Source organism: Ochlerotatus camptorhynchus, unplaced genomic scaffold (assembly GCF_037179485.1).
Source record: "Ochlerotatus camptorhynchus isolate MF236.1 unplaced genomic scaffold, CSIRO-AGI_Acam_v1.1 ptg000062l, whole genome shotgun sequence".
NCBI classification, from domain to species: Eukaryota; Metazoa; Arthropoda; class Insecta; order Diptera; family Culicidae; genus Ochlerotatus; species Ochlerotatus camptorhynchus.
Genome location: NW_027040552.1, coordinates 2957486 through 2981741, shown reverse-complemented (window position 1 = coordinate 2981741; position 24256 = coordinate 2957486). Strand labels below are relative to the sequence as shown.

General features: G+C 45.4%; 2 protein-coding genes across 2 annotated transcripts; one reads left to right on the top strand and one right to left on the bottom strand.

Moving 5' to 3' along the window:
• The first annotated feature begins 3547 nt into the window (after positions 1 to 3547).
• LOC135717662 (uncharacterized) lies at positions 3548 to 10242 on the top strand. The gene is made up of 3 exons (XM_065239858.1): positions 3548 to 3975; positions 4102 to 5271; positions 9563 to 10242. Exons 1-3 carry the CDS (start codon positions 3697 to 3699, stop codon positions 10061 to 10063), a joined length of 1950 nt encoding a protein of 649 aa, XP_065095930.1. The 5' UTR covers positions 3548 to 3696; the 3' UTR covers positions 10064 to 10242.
• A 537-nt stretch (positions 10243 to 10779) lies between these two features.
• On the bottom strand, positions 10780 to 23482 carry Mpc1 (mitochondrial pyruvate carrier). Its single transcript, XM_065216421.1, has 3 exons — positions 23171 to 23482; positions 22582 to 22815; positions 10780 to 11387 (listed from the first exon to the last, which is right to left on the bottom strand). Exons 2-3 carry the CDS (start codon positions 22751 to 22753, stop codon positions 11200 to 11202), a joined length of 360 nt encoding a protein of 119 aa, XP_065072493.1. The 5' UTR covers positions 22754 to 22815; positions 23171 to 23482; the 3' UTR covers positions 10780 to 11199.
• Positions 23483 to 24256: the final 774 nt, after the last annotated feature.

Genomic DNA, 24256 nt, shown 5'->3' with positions numbered 1-24256 from the left:
GTTCAATTAGCATGAAGTAAGAACAGCTCTCCCGACATGGAATGTAGTGCAACGCGAGGGGGGCGACACATCTAAATCTCACTTCTAGATACTCGAAAAGGGGGCCTCCCTTAGCTCAGTCGGTAAAGGCGCAGCTACAAAGCAAGACCATGCTGGAGGTGGCTGGGTTCAATTCCCGGTCCGGTCTAGGAGTTTTTCGGGTTGGAAAATTTCTCGACTTCCCTGGGCATAGAAGTATGATTGGACTTGCCACACAATTATACCAATGCAAAAATGGTACAGGCATCGAAAGCTCTCAATTAATAACTGTGGAAGTGCATCTAGAACACTAAGTTGAGAGCACGCAATAAGCTTATATGCGATATGCAATAAGCTTGAAATGCGAAGAAGAAGAAGAAGAAGATACTCGAAAAATCTCGTACTAGCGAATGAATCTTCGAACAATCTTCTACCATTTTTCGCATCTACTTGCATCGCGCAACAATTTTTTGCAGGAAATCTTCAGAATCGTCATCAATCTGCTTTCTATCTACTCAGCGTGCGCGCAGCTAACCACAGCAAAACAAAATTTTCCTTCATCGTAGGTAGAGTCGCCCCCCTCGGTGCAACGTTATTCTCGTTTTGCTAGAGTGAAAAAAAATGCACTGGCAAATTTATGTTCCGTTTCGGTGGTGTCGTTTGTTCAAATCTTTCTTAATGCTCCTGTGTGCAATAAAACAACGACTACATTATATGATTTCATGGAACTGGTTCATGAAGTTCGAGTACTAGTGCTGGAATCTGAATTAGCCGTAGAAGGCTAACAATTAGAATCTTAGCAAAGTAAATATTGCAGTAGAATTTTTTTTTTCAATCTCAATACATTCTTTTTTGGAACCCCTTATCTCATGGAACAATAACAAAGAAGGATTATTCAATATAGTATCATTATTGTTAGCTATATTTAGATCGACTAATCATTTTAATGAGTGTACGATAACATCGTTGAAAATTGTTTCAATAATATATGAAGAACAATCATGTAAGATGTATTTTATTGGGAGCGATATTCATCCCAGAAAAACATGCCAAAACAAATGTTTGTTGTTGGATTTCTTAAAAGGCAAATCTATATGACTATATAATGATTGGGATAGATCTGTTAACAATCTTTAAACGTCAAACATCAAAGGATGCTATTACAATGAGATATACATGTTTTCCTATCCTGCAAAATTAAATGACAGTCCAATAGTTGCAGCATGTCTGTTTACACGCAACATATCAACAAACGTCAAAAATCGTTAATAGCAACTTCAATAAAATAAACATAAATATCTTATAAGATATATCTTTTAGTGAGCAATATTCATCATGAAAACAGTTATATTTTACTGAATTTTCTCATAGTGCAAACTTATATGATTTTCCATTAGTTTGTATATGTCTGTTCCCACCCATGACATATCAACAGTTTTTCACCATGAAATATATCAGACAGTATTCATATACATCGAAGCAAAGTATTATCAAGTACTAAGTATGTGAAATTATGATAGAAATCATTCCATATCGCAGTCATAGTTTTTAAGTGATAATCCAATGGAGTCTATCAATCATCACATAGAATGAATAAATCTGCTGACATTGCTATGTTATAAGATGGATCCAATAAACGGTACATGTCGATTTGTTTCAGTGTAGAATATGTGGCCAAAAGGATTTTACGATCCGAAACATATTTAGCGAGTTATGGCGCTTTGAGTGAACCTTTGTCATGCGCGCTGAGGGACGCAACAAAAACTTTAAACGCGTTTTTCTCGAAACCATATTTTTTATAACAACTTAGAGCATAGGGCTTGAACAAATGATCCGATTTACAATCGGAAAATTGCGCTTTGAAGGATACTATTTTTTGTATGGCTTATACTTAAAATGAAAAAAAAAATTGTTAGTTACTATTTTTTAAGCAAGGTCAAAGTGAGAAAAAAAGGGGTAAAAAAAGCAGTAAATTTTCAAATGTCCATAACTTGGTCAATTTTTGTCGGATTTCGTTCTAGTTAGGTATAAGCCATAGGGAATATTATCAACTTTAACCACAATAAAAAAAATTTCATTTCAGTTCACCACCAGAGGGTGTGCACTCGAAGTTCTGCAGCAAAACCTGACTGACACTCCTCCACGCGAGCCGCCATTTTGAGCCGCCATTTTGTTTTTTTACCTTCAAAAAATTTCAGGAATAGTGGACAAATATAATTATCGAAACCGGAAGTTCGTATGTCTTTTCATTCTCCTGAAAAAAAAAATCCAAAGTTCAACTGTTTTTCAGCCAAATCCAAGTAAACCTCCCCTTAAATAAATAAACGGCGCCGGTGGTGTAGTGGTAAGCGTGATTACCTCTCACCCCAGCAGGCCTGGGTTCAATCCCAGTCGGCGCCGCCGGGATGTTCTGAGGCATAACATCTCTGATCACGCCTTCCTTCGGATGGGAAGCAAAGCCGTTGGTCCCCGGTTCATGAGTTGATGGGTCGATAGGTAGGGTCCAGGTTTGGGGGCTGCCTTCCTGGTACGTCGGTAGCATTGGTGCTCAGCACGGAAAACAAGATCGACGGAAAAAGCAAACCAAAGGAAAAATAAAAAAATAAATAAATAAAGAAATATGGTTTTATTTTCTATGATAAGCTTTCTGCAAAACCCGTGCCACATATGCAGAGTTCAAAAAACGCCCGAAACACGAGTTCCGCGCCAACTGTAACAACCCTGCATGTAAAGTTTACTGGTCAATTTAAATTGAGTGTTGAGCGCTGCTTGTTTTATTTTCATTGGGTTGATCAATAAACAACGTCAAACCCGTCAAACCCGTCCCAGCGTCAAACAATCGTCCAGATTTTTCTTAATAATATGTTGCATTATCTGCGTTATAGAGGAAATGGCTCTAATGTTTGCCTAAGGATCTAAGATTGGCTCATCGCTAAAAATCTGCTATTTTTCCATTTTATCTACATGAACGCGTCATTGGGTCAGTACTAATGGATATTTTTGGTCGCTATTGAAAAAATTAGGGGCATTTAAGCCGACATTACTTCCATTTCCCCCATCTAATGTCTGTATTTTTGTTATCGAACTGTACCGCAAACCGCAGCTGTACTTCTTTTGATCTTGTTCTATGCTCCTCCATTTCAACCTAAGAGAATTTCAACACCCTTCCTGAAAAATACAAAGTTTGAATCTTTCGAAAAGATTTCTGGCACAAACTTGTTTGGATTACACCGATTTTGGTAAATCAGCATTATGAACCAGCACATATGTGAACAGGCCATAACTACCGAGCGTCCACATTCGCAGCATAATTTGCAACCCACAACCACAACCGATCGGTAACTTTTTTGTTTACTTTATTTTATGCTCCTGTCTCCTCCCCTCCCGGCTACGATGATCGAGAAAAAATCGTTTCGTCACGAACGTCACGAACGAACCGAAGCCGAGCGAAAAGAAGCATAACAAGCTGTCAAATTGTTCGTTGTGTTGTTGTTGTTGTTGTTGTTGTGATTGTGATGCCCTGGTTTTGGCTGATGGAAGTGCAGTCGTCGTGTTTGTGTCTTTTGTGTCGAACATAAAATTGGCTGTGGGTAGATTCGTCGATATTTCAGAAGGGAAAAAGTTTTAATTGAAGGGCGTCCAACCCGAAAAATTGCGGTGATTTTACAACTGTCTAAAATGGCGTCGACCAGTGCCGGAAGTGGCGATAATAGCAGCAACAGCAGTAGCAGCAGCGGCTGGTACCCGCAGGTGACCCATCAGAAGCGGAATGGATTCGAGGGGAAACTCGACGAGCCGCCGGATTTGGAGGAGCAGATAACGATGGCATCGAGCACCAACCAGCGGTATTGTCGGCTGTGTTTGTCCAAGGAACAGCAATTGAAACCATTGTTTCCTCCGAATGGAACCCCAGACGAAGCACTGCTGCATAGGATTCTTAATTGCCTCACGATTGCGGTATGTATGTAGCATTAAGAAAAGGGTTGGGGTTATTGATTTTGTCATTAAAATAAAATGGGTTTCGGTTGGCTTTGTTCCAACCAGCAATTTACTAGTGATTTGATGGAAATTTTACAATTTCAGCTTACCTTCGAAGAAGATTACGATACATTCGTTTGCCGAATATGCATACAGGAAGTGACGAAATTTTTCTTCTACAAAGAACAGTGTCTGGCAAATGATTCAATCCTTCGTGGGCGTCGGAAGCCATCTAAAGTAGACTTCTATGGTGACGTGCAGGATAGCTGCCCTGCTGCGGAGTTGCTCAACGAAGAAAACGAGGAACAGCCGGAAGATTTTGAACCAATCGATTCCGACGAATTTGACATCCCAGACGAGGAAGACTACGGCAATCTATCGGACAATGTTAGTTCATTTGAACCGCGTGATCCAATGCTGGGCAATGGCCTCGCACTGGAGCCGTGGAAACTGAAGCCATTGCCAAAACAGCGAGCTCGTCGCGAGAACGTACAAGACTATTACTACGGAGGATACCGCTACACCTGTGCCACTTCCCGTGCGAACGGCAAAGTCCACTGGAGGTGTATGTACAAATCGAAGCTCAAATGCCGTGCTGCTATTCTGGTTTCGCCGAATGGAGCCGTAACCTGCGGTCCCCACCGTCATAATCACCAGCCGGACAGAAAACCTATTCCTCACCCCATGGACGGAACCATTCTGGACGTACATACCGGGCAAAAAGTAACCTACAAACTGATCACAAGCCACCGGAGCAAAATCTACCCAACACAAGTGGTTTGCAATGGGTACAAGTATCGGTACGCAAGATCCACTCAGAAGCAAACGACATACTGGCGATGTATGAAGCACAACGGAAAAGAGAACTGCAAAGCTATTCTCTCGTTTCGAATGGATTTCACCAACTGCTCGTCCAATGGCCACCCGCACAACCATCCGGCCCAGTACGACATGAATCGCCCTTTACCTGATTTCATGGCGGATGAACCTCAATATCCGGAACAAGCGGTGGTCAGTGTCAACAATGGGAATGGGGATGGAGCTAGCAGAGTAGACGGCGGGAAAGCAGCAGGAGGAGGAGGAGGAGGATCCGCCGCCAAGAAGAATGTGATGATCCACAAGGGCTACGAGTACGGGTTTCCGCGGACCGATCGACAGTACTCGAAGTGGGCCTGCTTCAAGAAGAGCCTGTTCAACTGCCCGGCGAATGTGTTCACCAACTGGGCCGGGAAGGTTATCAGAGAGAGCGAGTGGGCGCATAATCATAGACCGAATGTGAGTATTGGGTACTGTTTTCCTTGCCACATTAGTGTAAGTTCGTATCATATGGGACAATTATGCGTCCACCGGCAGTGTAGTAGTTGTAAAATTACTTTTTATATCTATTGATTAAGCTGTTAAAGTGATATGCTGAAGGGCTCATCTTTGGATTTGCATTTTAATTAGGTAATGTAAATTTTTCGTTCCAGAAAAAGTTTACATTATTCCCCTTTGGGAGCATATTTTGATTCAATTGAAAAAAAAATATGATTATCTACCTAACTAAACTTAACGTGCCAAATCTTTAATTAATTGTTGGTGCAACTGGAGACAGGAGTCTTTGCAAACCCAAAAATCACAACGCACCGTTCTGGAAATGCAATTATCATTTGTTTTTGCAGATCATGATAATATGAAATTGCGATAATCTCCGATCATCATCTTCAACTGTCGTCACTGAAAAGATTAATCGATTGACCCTATAAAGTGGGTATTTTCGGAACGGGGATGAAAAATCGATGTCTGCCGCCATTTTGAAATCTAAAATGGCAGCCATTGGTTTTAGAAAAACCAACCGGAATGACGTGTAGATGTCGAAAATCGATATGCGCCGCCATTTTGACTAGTTTGTTTAACAGTTGTTTTTTTTTCTAAACCAATGGCCGCCATATTGGATTCCAAAATGGTGGCATACATCGATTTTCGACATCTGCACTTCCGCTCATCACAAGTCGGTCCCAATGTAGAAACAACGCTCGTTTTAATTGTCTAACTGTTCATTTTAATCGTCGATTATTTTGATGTTTTTTGTTGTGTAAATTTACCATAAATTCGCAACTTAAGTTTTACCCGTACTGCTTGGTGATAACGATCCTGCCGCGCGTCGAAATTATCGGAAATCCTTGGACAGGCCGCTGCAATTCGGTAGTGAATTCTATTCGATCGATCATCCAACAAGCAAAGCAACAGCCATTACCCCGTTTCTGTTCCTGACGAATCACAACAGACAACAATGGCGAAGAAGCAGTGCAAAGAATGCAAATTGGAAGTGAACGATCTCGAACCCATCCGTTGCGGCTTTTGTGATGCCTCTTTCCACATTAGCCAACAATGTTGTGGATTCAATCACCGTGCCAACCGAGACCTATTCTCACAAGGAAAGGTGCGCTGCTTTCGTCGACTTGGCCGGACGGACTGGTATTCAGGGAATTTGTGGACCAGCCAAAAAACTCTCGCCAAATTTTGAACTAGCCAGTGGACAACGATCGAACACCAATTTGGAGCTCTGTACTGCGGACGGTGGGAACCCTAGGGTTTCCATCACAGGCGAGTATTGTTTTGTAAATTCGTCTCCTCATACACTCAACCGTTTTATGTTGCAGCCTGGTGTATCCCCAGTCGATCCTGTATGGCTTTACTGCCAGAACGTCCGAGGTGTTAGGACTAAAATTAACGACTTGCTTTTGGCTGTTATGGAGTGCAATTACGACGTCATCATACTGACAGAGACTGGATTAAATGACTGCATCGATTCTCTGCAAATTTTCGGATCATCGTTCACCGTATTTCGCTGTGATCGCTGCCGCAGGAACAGTGATAAATCGAGCTTCGGAGGTGTACTGATTGCAGTCCATCACCGTTACCGTTGTACTCAAGTTCAGACGCGATACGGTGAAAGGTTGGAACAGGTGTTTGTTGATGCTGTTATTGGTCGTAATCGTTTGCTGATTAGTGCTGTGTACATCCCTCCTGACCGTAGCCGTGATGCAGAACTGATAGATGAACATGTGGCCTCCGTTCGTGAACTGTGTGACAGCGCTTCGTTTGATGACCTGGTGCTGATATGTGGTGATTACAACCAGCCCCGCCTACAGTGGTTGCAGAATGCCGAACGGCGAGGTGTTTCTGTAAGCGCTGCTTTGATTGATGGAATGGATTTTTTGAATTTATATCAAGCTAACTGGATTCGTAACCATTCTGATCGAACGATGGATATAGTGTTTTGTTCGACCAACTGTGGGGTAACCGTAAATGAGGCTGCTGTTGCACTGTTGCCTATAGATTTGCACCATCCTCCGCTGGAAATGTTTCTTCCCGTTCAAGCCAGGTGCCAGGTTGATGATCCGCACCATGCTGACTGTGAGCCTACTCTTGATTTTGGCAAGATTGACTACGGCATGCTTCGAGAGTACCTTTCTACGATTGACTGGGCTTGTCTGAATTGTGAGGATGTAAATGAAATGGCTTCAAACTTCTGCTCTATTATTCAACAGTGGTTGCAGAGGAATATTCCACCCACTAGACGTCCATTTTCGCCTGCCTGGAGTACGCCACTGTTGCGAAAGTTGAAACGTGAGAAAAATGCCAAACAACGTCTGACAGCAAGCTTGGATTCAAACGTGCTAGTAAGGCGTATCGCAATTTGAATTCACTTTTGTACAAGGCTCATGTCATGAGAGTGCAGACTAATCTTCGGAGAAATCCAAAAAGCTTTTGGAGTCTGCTGCTTTAGACATTCCTCCCATGGACTTCATTAGTCTGTCGACATTCGTAGTTACTTTGTAATGATCATATATGCTGCCAAAAAGTTGAAAAGTTTGCTTTCTGCTGGTCCCGACGGTATACCATCGATTTTGTTTTGCCGCTGTGCTGTTGACTTAGCTGAGCCACTGTCTGCAATTTTCACCCGGTCACTTGATGAAGGGGTTTTTTCCTGAGGTATGGAAGCAGTCACTTATGTTTTCCGTCTTCAAAAATGGTGACAAGAAAAACGTCAGGAACTACAGAGGAATAACGAGCTTATCAGCTGCGTCAAAGCTGTTTGAAATAATTGTCAGCGATATGATTCTACGCCAGTCGTACAGCTATATGTCTACCGTTCAACACGGTTTTATACCTGGAAGATCGGTCACGACGAATCTACTAAGCTTCACCAACACTTGCATAACTGCTATGGAAAGCAAGGCTCAAGTTGATGTCATCTATACTGACCTGAAGGTGGCTTTCGATAAGATCGAAAGTGCTGTTGGCTAATCTGTCACGTCTCGGATCATGCTCTAAGCTAGTGTCTTGGCTGAACTCTTACCTAACGGGAAGGAAACTCCGCGTTTAATTTGGCTCCTGTGTTTCTTCGACCTTCTGTAATACAGCCGGTGCTCCCCAAGGAAGCAACTGGGGACCACTGTTTTTCAACGACGTTGCTTCGAAATTAGGCTTGGTCTGCGTGATCATCTACGCCGATGACCTGAACATATATTTAGTTATTCGCTCAACTGAAGATTGCCACCGTTTGCAACATCTTCTAGACCTATTTTCTGACTGGTGCCATCAGAACAAGTTAATTATTAGCGTACCGAAGTGCTCTGTTATGACCTTTCATCGTTCAAAACAACCGATATTGTTCGATTACCGCATCAAGGGTACTTCACTTAAACGAGTTGAAGTGATTACTGAGCTCGGAGTTGTGCTGGATCCAAAACTGACGTTCAATTCTCACTACACTTCGATAATTGCCAAGGCGAATCGACAGTTGGGCTTTATTTCGAAAATTGCAAAGGATTTTACGGATCCATATTGCTTGAAATCCTTGTATTGCGCGCTGGTACGGCCAATTCTCGAAACCGCTTCTGTTGTTTGGACTCCAAATGATGTTTCCTGGACCTTAAGGATTGAACGTGTCCAGTGACGATTCAATCGGCTAGCACTGCGTCATCTACCTTGGAGCGATCCGTTGAACCTCCCTGCTCATCCCGATCGATGTAGACTGTTCGGCATGGACACCCTTGAAAGAAGGCGAAGAATACAACAGGCGACATTCGCGGCGAAGTTGCTAAATGGTGAAGTCGATTCTCCCCGGCTACTTTCTATGTTGGACTTCCGTGCTGCTCAACGTCCTCTTCGGCAGCGGTCACTACTACAGGACAGATTTCACCGTACTTTGTTTGGATATAATGAACCAATATCGTCGATGATTCGAGCTTTTTCGGTGGTGGAGAATCTCTTTGAGTTCGGCGAAACTTCTGGTCATTTTAAAAATAGAATTACTAGTTTGTCAAATTTGTAGCTGTTTTGAAAATGTATTCTTATATTCATGAAGACCACATATGTCAGGTGAATTACAAATAAATAAATAAATAAATAAATTTGCGTTTTTGTCCGTTATGTGCATGACGGAGTACCCAGCTCCTATTTGACTTGCACAGTGTAGATAAACGCAAAACATCCTCATGCACATAAGGGCTATGATTTCCTCATTGCGTTATCAAAGTAATACCACACACTTCCCCATCTTCTCTAACCGCCCTAGGACGACTACTCCAAGGATACCGTGCTCGATGGGTACATGACGGATTCGAAAACCAAGGAACAAATCTACTACAAGCTGATCCCGGGCAAGCGCGGCCAGCGGTTCGTCCTGTACAAAGGCTATCGCTACTCGTCGGATCGTTTCATGAGCGATGGCCGCATCGCTTGGAAGTGCACCAAGTGCAAGGTGTTCATCATCATCGCCGGTCGGTTTGGGTCGTTTGAGGATCGAGGTGGCGAACACGAGCATCCCGCTATGGAGGAAGACGACGAACAGTTGGATATGGGATCGTGTCTGCAGGAGCTGCCAATGGATGGGGAAGAACAGGATGGCGGAGATGGGGGCGTTGAGTTTGGTGTTAAGAAGGAGCTGGATGATGATAGCATGCAGCAGGAATTTGGCGAAGAGGACGAGGAGGAAGAGGAGGAGGATGAGGAGGCGGTTGGGGACGGAGATCAGGACGAGTTTGCCAGCGATGAGGAACAGTTGATCATTCCGTAGAAGGCTATAATTAGGGTGTTTTCAGGTATGTACCGAGTCTGCATTGGGTGAGATAGAAAAACTTCCCTCAAATCAGTCATTAGAATTATAAGGCGTGAAAATTCAAACCAAATTTGCTACTTATGAGGTATTCGTTCGAATTGTGACTTCTGATAAAAACTTAATAATTGTAAATATTTGTGGGATGTTTCGAAATCAGCGGTGTTCTTATTGCATATCACATCCTGGCTAAATGTCATCGCTAAAGGAAACAAGCGTTTCAGCAGATTTTTGCAATCAGATAGGTATATATATATTTTTTTTTTTGAATACCTGCGTAACATGTTTGTAAAAGAAAAGTATCCCCGTAAAATTAGTTGTGTACTTACGTGGCACGACACACGTTTTCAGTTTGTTTCGTTTCGTTTCGTCTTTGAACGCGACTACGTTTAATAATTGGACCATTCGTGTTGGTAACATCAATTTGTGGGAATTTTTCGATCGTTGTATTAGCTTTAGATCTAAGAGACCATAAGTAACGAAAGTTGTCTTTTGTTACAATTGAATCGGTTTATTGTAATCTCGTTATCATACTATAAAACGAATAAGAGGTTGAGCGTTGAAGATTTGTTTGCTATTACGTCTACTTATTGGCAAATGAACTAAATCCTGAGGTAATTAAGCTGTGGAACGATCTATTTGTCTATGAATCTCTGTGCAATGTTTTGGTACCGCTACGGTTTTATCGTTTACTACAAATGGTGCAAAAGTGCGCTTGTATAATTTTATATCCTACGTGTTAAGTTTGTCTAAAAAGTGTTACGCTCTACCCCTTTCTAACCCCCCTGTATTGTATCGTTTTCCCTTGTAAACTGACAGTACCCGACACTGGACCGTTGCAAGCTCCACAACAACAACAACACAAAAACGTCCACTCTAACTCCGGATCAATCGTTAAACCTATAAATCAGTAGAATCATATTCCCTTTGTTTACGAAAGCACCTGTTCTGTGAACTTTTAGTCCTGGAGAAACAGCTTGTTAACTTACACAACTCTTAATAGTTATACCTTTGAAAATTTTGCTAGCTTGATTCGACATCCACCATTCGAGAGAATTCCCTACCATCCCTAGTCAACTCAACGCGTTCAGTTGAGTTTACTTGGTTTTCTTTGCTTCGGTTGGAGCGGCAACATCCTTTTTCCCCAGGTAGTTGTACTCCACGCACCGCGCTCCCTGGATGCTCTGGGCGGTGAAGTTGGTAATGTGGCAACCTAACAGGAGCATGTTCCGCGGCTGCACCTTCCAGGCGAAGCGCATGAAGACCATCGAGTAGAGGCAGAGGGCTACATGAAAGAAAGATAGATGTTGAATGTTTAGTTCCTGTGACGTTTTTAATAACTTAGGTATTTGACTAGAATTAGAAACGAATTTTTAAATTATATTCAAAATTAAGATCTTTTGAAATTCAATTGGAGGTCTCCTCAGAATTCTCTGGGTCTACCCCATTTGGTATAATACTTGAAAAATTGTACTTGATGCAGTTAATGACGGCGGTATTTGCTGAAAATGCAGCGGCTTTGTTGGCAATGGCTGCGTTGATGCGGTACCGAAAAGGGAGAGTGCCGGCTTCGACACAGCTGGCATCAGCTGGCGTCGAGGGCAGGAGACCGGAGATGATGTGCGTGTAGCTATTGTACACCGGAGCGAGTGTTTGTATTGTCGGTGGCGATGCAGGTCAGCTCTAGTCCATACATCAGCCGGCTGTCTATGACTGACCTGCTGCGATAGCTGAAGATGACCCCTTGAAGGTCCTGGCTTGGCTTGATAACCGATCTTTATGGATGGTCGGCAGACCCGATGTCGGTACTGGCAAACGTGGCACCTAGCGCTCTTTCCAGCAGACAGCTTTCGAAACGGCCCATCTGGCTCTGCTTGGGCCCTGATCCTCGTTCGTCCCGGAGTCTGACCTGTGGCTACGATTAGCACGTCGTCTGCGTACACGAATATGTAGATGTTCGCTGGTAACCGCTCGAAAACACTTTCATGGCTACCGGGAACAAGGTGACAGCAATGACTGAACCTTGAGGAACGTGAACACTCAGGACAATGCCCCGTTCATTTCCACAGCACCTTGTCCACTAGTTAAGCTTGTTCCGCACCACCCTCTTCTGATTGTCACTGTTGAGGACAATCTCGTTCGTGATTTCGATAGTCTTCCTGCTGCGGTTTCTAATGACTTTCGAAAGGCCGACCATCGAAGCATTGTAGATGTGTTGTCAAACATGGACTGGGAGAACATTCTCGATCATGACGACGTTGAGGCCGCTGCGCAAACTTTTTCTCATGTCTTGGCATATGTCATTGACAGACACATCCCGAAAAGAATTCACCGCAAAGACTCTCACCCTCCCTGGCAGACGATTGAGCTGCGTAGGTTGAAGTCGACCAAAAGAGCTGCATTGAGAAGATTTACGAAGTATCGCACGCTTCCTCTGAAACATCACTACGTGAGGCTTAATCACGAGTATCAGCGAGCCAGTCGTCGATGCTTTCTGCGATTTCAACGAGGTATTCAGCGTAACCTTAAACTACACCCGAAATCCTTCTGGAACTACGTGAACGAGCAACGCAGGATATTTGCCGCCTTTTTTCTGTCAATTTTGCCAGTGTGTTCACTGATGAGAGACTAAGTGACGACCATGTTTCCCTCGCAGCCAGGAACATCCCACTAATTGGTCAAACGCTGGGTGCAATTGATGTCAACGTTGAGATGATTTCTAACGCTGCAACGCAGCTCAAAGGGCTACAAAATGGTGAGTGACAATCTGGAAGGAGCGATATACCTAGCTCCGGTCCTCACGCCTCCACGAGTCATATGATCACAAAAGACTGCCAGCTGAAACATGGACACAGCTGGTTGGCGTAGCCTGGGCAATGTTGTCAATCCGACAATAGCAGAGTGAGGAGGTGCGACGCGAACACTGGCGCGGTAACCATAGCACGGTGGCAGAGGAAATGCTTCGCCAACCCGAGCGTTCACCATGGAGGTGCGGCTCAAACAGCGTCTGACTGGCATCCACCGGCTGAATAAGAAATGCTCTTCCCCGGAAGCTACACCTAAGATGGCAGCCCCATCACGGCGGATAGGAGACCTTAGGCCAACCACCTACTGTCTCTGAAATCTTTACAATTGTTACAGAAACCAACAGAGAAAGACATCGAACTGATTTAACGGCAATGACTTTTAGCGCAAAACAACGGACACGAATTGGATCATGGAATGTATTGACGTTAGCCCAGCAGGGTAAACTGGCACAACTCGCCAACGAGGCGCGACGCATGAAGCTAGAAATCCTGGGACTGAGTGAAGTTCGTTGGCCAAACTTTGGAGAACACAAACTGCCGTCGGGACAGGTACTACTATACTCTGGTATTCGAGGTGAAAACGCTCCCCGCCATCGTGGAGTTGGTCTCCTACTTAGCGTCCAGGCAAGTGCTGCGCTCATCAAGTGGGAGCCTGTTAATGAGAGGATAATCGTTGCCAGATTTAGAACACGGGCTCGTAACCTTACCATAATCCAATGTTATGCGCCAACCGATGCTGCCGAGCTACAGGACAAGGAGAATTTTTACAGTCAACTGAATGCCGTCGTGGATAAGGTTCCAAAGGGTGACATCAAGATCTACACTGGCGACTTCAATGCGAAGATCGGCTCCGATAACACGGACTATGAGCGTGTCATGGGACGCCATGGTCTCGGCGAAATGAGCGAGAACGGTGAGCTGTTTGCAGAATTTTGTGGCAATAACGACATGGTGATCGGGGGCTCGCTCTTCCCCCATCGGCCAGTGCACAAAGTAACGTAGGTTTCCCGTGATGGATATACCGAAAATAGATCGACCACATCTGCATCAGCCGAAAATGGAGACGGAGCCTTCTTGATGTCCGGAATAAACGCAGCGCCGACACCGCGTCTGACCATCACCTTCTAATCGGTGAAATTCGCCTACGCATGGCGCGGATCCAGCGACGGGAGGAGAGACTCGGGCGGCGGTTCAACACACGCCGACTTGAAGATCCAGCGGTAAAAAGGTATTTTGTTCATGAACTTGAGACTCGAGCTGCGGACGTTCCAGAAGGTGGCAGCGTAGAAGAACAATGGACGGCCATCAAGAATGCCTTTATAGAAACAAGCGAGAACAACTTGGGTGAGCTGCGCACCCAGAGGAAAGAGTGGATCACAGATGAAACCTGGCGGAAGATTGAGGAGCGTAGAGAAGCAAAAGCCGCGATAGAGCGGGCGAGAACCAGAGGAGCCAAGAACGAAGCCCGTCAACGGTACTCGGCTCTAGAGAAGGAAGTCAAGCGCTCTTGCAGACGGGACAAGCGAGCGTGGGTGAACTCCCTGGCCGACGAAGGGGAGAAAGCCACGAATACTGGCGATATACGCCTCCTCTACGATATCTCACGACGCCTGAGTGGAGCAAGGTTGAACCCGAGGATGCCAGTGAAGAACACGACTGGACAATTGCTTACCGACCCCACTGACCAGCTGAAACGCTGGTTTGAGCACTTCAAACAACTTCTTCAAGTTTCGACGGCCAACCAGCCATCATGATCTGCCTAGGGTGCGGCGCATCACTCGCGTCAATTCCGAGGCCCCATCACTGCAGGAGATTGAAGCAGCTATCCGAAGCATGAAATCCAACAAGGCTCCAGGGGTCGATCGCATATCAGCAGAGATGCTCAAAGCTGACCCCATGCTATCCGCACAAATGTTGCATCAACTATTCTGTAATATCTGGGACACCGCGACTTTTCCGGCCGACTGGATGCAGGGCATCTTAGTGAAGGTCCCAAAGAAGGGGGATCTGACTGTGTGCGACAATTGGCGAGGCATCATGTTACTGTGTATTGTTCTCAAAGTTCTGTGCAAAGTTATCCTGAATCGGATACAGGAGAAGATCGACGCGACCCTCCGACGGCAGCAGGCAGGATTCCGTGCCGGAAGATCTTGTGTGGACCATATTGTCACGCTCCGCATCATCCTGGAGCAGGTCAATGAATTCCAAGAGTCCCTTTATTTGGTATTCATTGACTACGAAAAAGCTTTCGACCGTCTCAATCACGAGAATCTGTGGGGCGCCCTGAGACGCAAGGGAGTCTCGGATAAAATCGTCAACCTCATCGAAGCGCAGTATGAGGCTTTCACGTGCAGAGTTCTGCATAACGGAGCCTTGTCCGACCCTATCCGGGTAGTCGCTGGTGTGAGACAAGGATGTATACTATCACCGCTACTGTTTCTCATCGTAATCGACGAGATCATGGTAGGTGCAATTGGCAGCCTATCACCATGGAGCATCTCAACGACTTCGATTTGGCTGATGATGTTGCTCTACTAGCACAACGGCGCTCTGATATGCAGAGTAAGCTCAATGACCTAGCCGAACGCTCCTCTGCGGCGGGTCTCACCATCAACGTCAACAAGACCAAATCGTTGGATATCAACACGGGCAACCCTTCCAACTTTACGGTAGCGGGGCAAGCAGTGGAGAAAATCGAAAGTTTCCAATATCTTGGCAGCCAAATAGCGTCGGACGGCGGGACCAAGAGCGACATAGGTGCACGAATCAAGAAGGCTAGGGCTGCCTTTGCGAGTTTACGAAACGTATGGAGATCCAACCAGATAAGTCAACGCACCAAAATCCGAATTATCAACTCGAACGTGAAATCTGTGTTGCTATACGCCAGCGAGACGTGGTGTGTATCAGCGGAGAACACTCAAAAGCTGCAGGTCTTCATCAACCGATGCCTGCGTTATATAATTCGTGCCTGGTGGCCTCACAACTGGATCTCGAATGCCGAGCTCCATCGTCGATGTCATCAGAAGCCGATAGCAACAGAAATTCGAGAGCGAAAGTGGAGGTGGTTCATCCACACACTTCGACGGGGCGGAAACGAAATCTGCAAGCAAGCGCTGGATTGGAATCCAGCAGGACATCGCAGCAGAGGCAGACCCAGGGGCTCATGGCGGCGGAGCCTTAATAAGGAAATTAAGCAAGTCGATAGAAATCTGACCTGGGCCCAGGTCAAGGCAAAAGCGAGCAGTCGATGGAAGTCTTTCACGTTGGCCCTTTGCACCGCTGGTGGTGCACAGGACTTTTAAGTAAGTAAGTAACGCAGCTCAAATCGTCCTTCAACCCTGGACCCGATGGAGTTCCGTCCGTGTTTTTGAACAAACATATTGCTTGCTTGTTAACTCCACTTCACCGTCTATTCCGTATGTCTCTCTCCAGTGGTATATTTCCATCCTGGAAATTTGCACACATGTTTCCTGTCCACAAAAAGGGAAGCAAACGAGTCGTGGATAACTATCGTGGAATTACATCGCTGAGTGCTGTTTCGAAACTATTCGAGCTTGTTATTATGGAACCGTTGCTCTCTCACAGCAAGCAGTATCTGAGTGCTGATCAACACGGGTTTACTGGCGGTCGCTCTACAACCACCAATCTGCTATGCCTCACATCCTACATTACCGATAGTATGACTGAACGGGTACAGACGGACGTTATGTATACCGATCTATCCGCGGCATTCGATAAGTTGAATCATGACATTGCGATTGCTAAACTCGACAGGCTTGGGGTGAGCGGTAATCTCTTGAGTTGGTTCCGTTCGTATCTTACTGGTCGCCAACTTATGGTTGCTATACTAGCCATAATCGCATATCAGTCCCATCTTTGCTTGATTTCCTATCCATATGGGACTGATATGCGATTATAGGAAGTGTAGGAGATTGCAAATCAGCTAGGTATACCGCAGGGAAGCCATCTGGGACCGTTGATTTTTCTACTCTACTTCAACGACGTGAATCTGGTTATCGAAGGACCTCGATTATCATATGCAGACGACCTCAAAATATTTTTACGAATTTGCTCGATCGCTGACTGCCACAATCTTCAACATCAGCTTAATGTCTTCGCCAGTTGGTGTACTTTGAATCGAATGGTAGTGAACCCAGCAAAGTGCTCTGTCGTAACGTTCTCACGAAAAAAGCAACCGATTGTATTCAGCTATGACCTGCTTGGAACGACACTCGAACGCGTGAATCAGGTGAAAGACCTGGGTGTGGTGTTGGATTCACAGCCAACATTCAGGCAACACATTTCTTATGTCATCGATAAGTCGTCTAGGACTTTAGGATTCATCTTCAGGATAGTTAAGAATTTCACCGATGTCTACTGCTTAAAATCTCTTTACTGCTCCTTCGTACGATCGACGCTTGAGTATTGTTCTGCGGTTTGGAATCCGAATTACAACAATGGTGCCGAGAGAATCGAATCTGTTCAAAGTCGCTTTCTTCGTTTTGCGCTTTGTAGACTGCCCTGGAGAGATCCGCTTCGGCTGCCCAGCTACGAGAGTCGCTGCCAACTGATAAACCTTAAACCTCTCCGGATTAGAAGGGACACCAGCAGAGCTTTGATTATCGCCGACACTCTACAGGGACGAATAGATTGCGAGGCTATCCTGTGGCAAATTGACCTAAACGTGCAACCCCGACCACTCCGTAACAACCTCATGCTGAGACTGCCATTGCGTCGCACGAACTACGTAGCGATTTGCGGACTACAGCGTGTGTTCAACAGAGTCACATCTGTAATCGACTTTCACCTCACACGTGATGCGCTTCGTCGGAGATTCTCATCTGTTTTCGCCGGTAGCAGTGACTGACAGAGAAAATTAGTGTATTTCCATGTATGTTTTTTACATTCTGACCATATGTTGCTTTGTTTTTCTTTCTGTGATTATTTGACATATAATTTTACTATTATTATTATTATGATTAGTATCATTAACATCATTTGGGCTACCGTGGCCTTGCCGGAATGCGTGTAGTTGATGGTTTAGAAGGCCACCAGCCTCGAGAAACTGCTTCAGGCCTGGGTTGACCATCCGCTCGAACTTCGCCTCGTCCCGTGTCGGCTCGTTTGATTTGGGGATGGGAACAACTAAGCTCTCCCTACAATCCTCTGAATACGAGTCTGTCTACCAAAGCTGGTTGAAGAGCTCTAGCATTTTTACTTTACCCTGGTTCTTGAGCAGTCCGGGCCGGCTGATTTCCCGTTGCTTCTACTAAGCTCCTGCCAGGTTAAGTCCTGGTTGATCCTCAGGTTGCTCGTGTCCGGAGAAACCTGTTTACGGACGAAGTCGATGGGTTTGTTGCCGTACTTGGAAATCACCGAGAGGTCACCGAAGTAATCGCCAAGCTTATCTGCAACGATTGCGGATATGCAGTGGGGCCGTGCGGCGCTTGCCACTGAAAGCGTTGACCTTACCTCAGAGCTCCGCCGAAGACTCTGAGGCGTTTATGCTTTCGAGGAAGTCCGTCCAACTGGATCGTTTGGCATTTCGGACCAATGGCCGACACTGGTTGTGCCGTTCTCGATAGCTACAGAGCAGTACAGATAGGTAGATCACTCCGCACACCAATCTTCACCAATGTCGTCCGAACGTTGCTGGTCAATCCGACAGAAACGATTCAGACGCACTACACCTTTCTGCTCAATCTGGAAGAGTAATTGCTGAAGGTGATGATTCCGGGCAAGAAGCTCTCGGAGGTTTTCGACGTCGGGATGGATGATGCCAAAAAGGAGGATCCCAAGCTAAGACGTTCGGTTTTTCCATCATGTTGGAGTTCCGGGAGAAGCTCTCCTAGCGTCGAAAAATACGTGGATGTACCATAGAGGTAACTTTTAGGTCCCGAAGAAACGTGCTCAACTTTTTGGCTCAGCTCTGGTACTATCTTCGGTCCCAAGCTAATCGATTCACACCTCGAAACATAGGAAATTCCACTAACCCCTCATTTTATCTGTCAAGCTTTCATAGCGAATCAAAACAAACATTGTGCAGTACTAGAATGTTGACTAGAATGGGGTACTTTAATCGATTTGCTTGGGACCAATAGGCTAGTCAAGTAGTGAGCCAATTTCAAATCGATAGTTTCGAATTGATTGTCGGTTCCTCCAAGCGAACTCCCAAAATGGGAAACTCTGAGTCAAGGTCGACAAACCTCTTTCAGAACCCCGATGGCGACAGAGTGTCGGAAATTGTTCCTGCGTTTAACTGTCCACCAGTATCTACCGCCCAACAGACGGTTCATCTGCTCAACTGCTACCTTGTTGACTTCCTGGAGAGCTATCATCCAGGAAGAATTGGCTTGACATAACAGCTCCAAATCCGCTAGATGATGCAAGAAACCATTGATGTTCCATTGCAACAGGAACTTTATCGGCTTTGGCAAAGCCGGTAGGGGGTACGAGCTGTACGAACCAGAGGACCCAGTTTCGTCACGGTGATGGCTGCTGCTCTGGTCGTCGGGTAGACTAATATCGAACATGCTCGATGCATCGTAGTGCTGCGAAACGGACGAAAGGTCGATTTCGTATGCCGAATGAGACAGAGCCCCACCAAAGGCAGGTGGAGGTGTTCCACCCATCCTGGGCAGGGATGTCCCAACGGAAGCGAAGGATGTGTTAACCGGTGACGTTCTAGTGACTTCGGTCGTTGTAGTGGCGGTTTCGATTCCCTCGGCATCGGTTTTGTTGGTCGTAGAATTAATGTCAGCCAGTGCTCCACCAATGTCAGGCGAAGGCGCTGCATCCAACCGAGGCGAAGATGCCACAGCGGAAAAGGTCGCCGGGGAGCTCGAGTAGCGAACCGAATGAAACATGGCCCCACCAGGGACAGGTGGAGGCATTCCACCCATCCAAGGCAGGGGCGTCCTAACGGGCGAAAGAATGTTTTGGCAAGCTTGTGAACGGGTGATCTCGTTCTTGATTATTAGGGCAGTGTTGGCTAGTTGTGTTTGGGCGACGCAATTTGGTTTCGATGAGACTATCGAACGTTTGCATCCCGCGGAGTCCTTCGGATGAGTGGGTTTTGCATTCCTTGTCCGTCCGTATACTCGAGGCACAGTATTCTTGGTTCGGGTGCTGAGGGATGTCCAAAGATGCCGGCGGAGTTTTGGCTTCCAGTTCAACGGTACTTCGGCTACTCGAGACGGAAGTCGAACCAGTTTGGCGGTGGTTAGTTGATTGCGATGAAGTTGTTTTTTGGGTGACCATTTGGGATGTCCGGTGTCAGGCACTGTTCAGTAGCCGTTGAAAGGAAGCAACAACTTTCATTCAGACGTCATCAGGTGTCTCCGGGGATAGCCGAAGAGACTTCGGTATCTTGGGAGACTGAGTTATGCGTGGTGGCCGTTTCGGGAGAGTCGTTTTGAGGACTTTTTAGTGTAGGCGTTAGGTAATGGCGTATCGACACCCATGTCTGGGTTCGGGCTGAGGTCGGGAGTGATAGTTACGTCGTTAGCGCTCTCCGATGAGATGGAGACGTCGCTGCTGACGTCGACTATATCGTCCGAGCTCTTGGGGTTTCTGGGTGTAATAGGTGTGGCAACTGTAGTGGAAATTTCGGCCGTAGGTTTCTGTAGATTCGGTGCAGGAGTGGACCGACCGGACGTTTGTATAACTGCCTCAATTTGCTGGAGCTTGGTTTGAATGGTGATCTGAGTTGCCACGAGGGTCTTAATAGATTGATGTAGATTATTGTTCATTTCTGTTACTAGATCATCGCAAAGAAATCCGGCAGTGGTGAGTTCGGGAATGAAGCATCTGACATGCTATTGGTGTTTCCGGATCAGCTCATTGCGAGCGCTGCCTTCAGCTGGGTGATCTCCGTGTCCCTATCACGGACCGCGTTGGCGAGATCTTCGATCTTCCGGCTCATTTCAGCAAGGGTTCCCTCCAAACTGGCCGAGGCGACTCTTGAGAAGGAGTTTGAACTAATGGCTTTGGTCATAAATTCTTCGCGCTTCAGGGTAGAACAGATTCATATCCACCCTGAGTTTCTGGATCTAGTTTTCTCTGCAGTAGCTTGGGCAGGCTCTGACCGAGAACTTGGGGTTCGCGCACTATCTATTCTCGGCGATCGGGTGATCGCCGGAACACTTCCCACAGATCGGCTTGACGGCCTTGTCCCGTAGCTTCGTATGTCCGAAATCCCAACAGTTGAAACACTGCATGGGTGACGGATAGTATGGTTGAGTGCGACAGCGCGCAAGAAGCCGAAATCAACGTAGGTATTCGGGAAAGCACGTAGCCTCACATGTAAGGATAAGGGTCGACGTGTTAACCCTACCGCCGTTTGCTCTGCGTGTGGTTCTGCTGACCTGTTTGACCTAGAGAGGGTTTAGTATAAGAAAGGAGCGGACTGGCTGGTTTTGAGCCAAACGAACTGTTGAAGCCAGAGCCAAACGAGCAGCGTCTATCTTGATTGCATTAGCAGTGTTGCTAGAAATCATCTAGGCATAGGTGGCCAAGACAGTTTGTTTTGAATCCGCTCCTCTCTCATACTAGACCCTCTCTATGTTGACCCCTTGTTCGCTTAGGTTTTGGAGCAGATCGTTTACGGGTCATCGATGACGTCAAGGTGTGTGGTAAACCTTGTTGAATTGAGGGAGGGATGGGGTATCACATCCACCTTCATACCACATATAAACTGTGTCATTTAAATACTGGTGGGCGCTCATAACCTTCAGCGCAGAAGTGGTTTCTTGTGCCTCCTTGAAGGCACTCTTAATTTGTCCTCCTGCGTTAAACTTCTCTGCTCTCGAAAGGCCGGTTCGGTAGCTTTTGGTGAAGATCACCTAGCCCTTGTAGACGCAGGATCTGTACCGTACTAACGTTGCCCTGCGGGTTTTTTGCTTTCCATGATAAGCTAGATAACTACTTAGGCACCTTTCCGTCGTATCGAGCAGAATCATAAAATATAATAATGATTTCGAAATGATCTAGTAAATCATACATTTGGTACGATAGTTTAGTTTATAAGCTACTAAATTGATAAGAACAGATCATATGAATATTGACATCCATTATTCTCAAAATCAAAAAAAGCGCTCCATTTTGTCTGCCCTCATACAGAGTGAATTGCAATTTATTAACAATATCTCACTAATTTGTGACTCTTGATCAAATCCAACGATGCCTATGGAAAGGGAAAAACTTGGCAGTCTTTTTTGATCTGTATCCTTCTACTACAGGAAATGAGATCGGTGGTCACTCACTCTCTTGAACCGATCGGATGAATGACGTTATCGTCAACGATCACTAGGTCAACTATCGAAGCTACGAGGTAAACATAGGCTAGAATTCAAGCCAGTGGATGGTAGATCGGTCGTGGGACGATTCTATTCCATATTGTCATTAATTCAATGTTCTAGTTCAGTATTCTAGTTACATTGTAAATGGAGTTCGTGTGGTTTTTATAACTTGGTGCTTGTATTCATCTGTGGTTGGAAGATGACCCAAATCCAGAAGAATACACTTCTCACCCCACCCCCGAGGTACATAAGTTCACTAGCCGTCGAAGGAATGAACGAAGGTAAAGTGCACCGATATAACACATTAATGAGGGATTTTAAACCCTGCGCCCAATTAGGGACTTATTAAATATTAAATACATCAATACATTACCAGTGGTCATCGTCCCGGAGATGATTTTCGGATCCTTTTTGATATCAGCGAGAGCAGCGATTGGAATACCCCAGTTGGCGACCGGACCCCAGAAGTGGGTGCTCATCAGATAATCTCGGAATTCCTTGCTCTTCAAGCTGTCGATCAGCTTCCTTCCCATTGCGGCTGCCATCTCTGTGCTGGTTTTAATTAGTCACCAATAATCAACTGTCGATAGGACTTCCGAGTGTTGCGCTAAAAAAGATATCGGCGATTCAAAGGAAAGTACTTGAATCAGTGTTATTTACATTGAACTGGTGCGATAAGATATTGGTAGTGTGGCGGCTGCTGCCGTTGATTGCTGCTAATTCGCACCGAGGTGCAAATCAGAAGCATCTGGCTAGACCTTATCAATCTGGTTCGATCATGCGGGCTAGAAATAGACTGATTGATATTTCACTGCTACCGTTATGTAATTTTTGCCAATTGACTCGTCTATTTTGCGCTTTTGATTCGCTTTCCTAGGCATCGAATTCATCTCCCTTCTGTCGGAAAGTCCCTACTCGAACGCGATGATATTTGGCTATTTCTGGAATTGACATCTACCTACCGGGCTGGGGGATCGAATGTACAAATGGGACAGGTAGTAGCTCCCGCGGTTGATTATGGATTATCCGTGGAAAGGTAAAGGGAAGGATTCCGGTCGAACACGTTGCCCTCGCACTTTATCTGACTGCACACAGCTAGAATGTGAACAACACTAATCAAGCTAACAAGAGGAACTTTTTATGTTGCGTTGGTTTAGTGGCCTTGAAGGCAAATTAATACGTAACGAGTTGGTGAACTTGTATCTGCTCGTATACGGGGAATGGTAAATAAAACATTAATATGTTGTCGAGAATCGACACACCGCCGCATCGCACGAGATACATGCGTTTGACAGCGAGAAACGTCAAAGCTTAGCGTGCGACATGTGCGTCAAAGTATATTGAATACCTGATAAGTTGATTTTCTAAAGCAGTATAGTGTTGGTAATTTACCTCGTAATTTACCGAACCGATCCCGCATAAACAATAACCATAAGAAGCGCCTAACCACCAATTCGGGATATCATCCCAACTTTATGTGGGATAGTCGTACCATCTATGATATCGTTAGAGTATGGTACCCGTTTATTAGGGATGTAACTGATCTTCACGGAGATGAAAAACTACCCAAAATTAAGTACTTTTCCCTCAAAAGAGATTTTTACGTCCGGTTGTATTGGTGCGATATGTGAGAGTGTGTTAGTGAATATCCGAGGAAAATACATAACAAATCGATGTCAAACTCATTTTGACAGATCTATTTTCATACATTTTTTAGGTTAGTCAGAGGAAAATAATAAACAACTTTACACGGTGTTGCTCCCGCTAGTGTGCGTGCGTTAAACGTCACTAATCTCTATTCCAGGGTTCAGCCCAAGGGGGGGAGGTGGCTGTCAAATACGAACAATCGTCGCCTACCTCGCATAACTGGCTACAAACGTAAACAAGGCATAAGGAACCTACAGGGTTTATTTACGTTTGGAACCAATTTCATACAAGAATGATCAGTAGGCTGATTCGACAGCACGTCCCACCCCAGGTTCAGCCCAATAACCTAAATTTGAGTAAATCGCATATAGTAGTTTCCATTTAACACCAGCAAAAAAAAA

Bases quoted from the DNA above. Each gene is read 5' to 3' on its own strand.
- Mpc1 (XM_065216421.1), bottom strand. From the start codon at position 22,753: ATGGCAGCCGCAATGGGAAGGAAGCTGATCGACAGCTTGAAGAGCAAG. The intron at 11,388-22,581 runs GTAATGTATTGA...TCTTTCATGTAG, and splicing joins CTCCGGGACGATGACCACTG to CCCTCTGCCTCTACTCGATG.
- LOC135717662 (XM_065239858.1), top strand. From the start codon at position 3,697: ATGGCGTCGACCAGTGCCGGAAGTGGCGATAATAGCAGCAACAGCAGT. The intron at 3,976-4,101 runs GTATGTATGTAG...TTACAATTTCAG, and splicing joins TTAATTGCCTCACGATTGCG to CTTACCTTCGAAGAAGATTA. The intron at 5,272-9,562 runs GTGAGTATTGGG...TAACCGCCCTAG, and splicing joins CGCATAATCATAGACCGAAT to GACGACTACTCCAAGGATAC.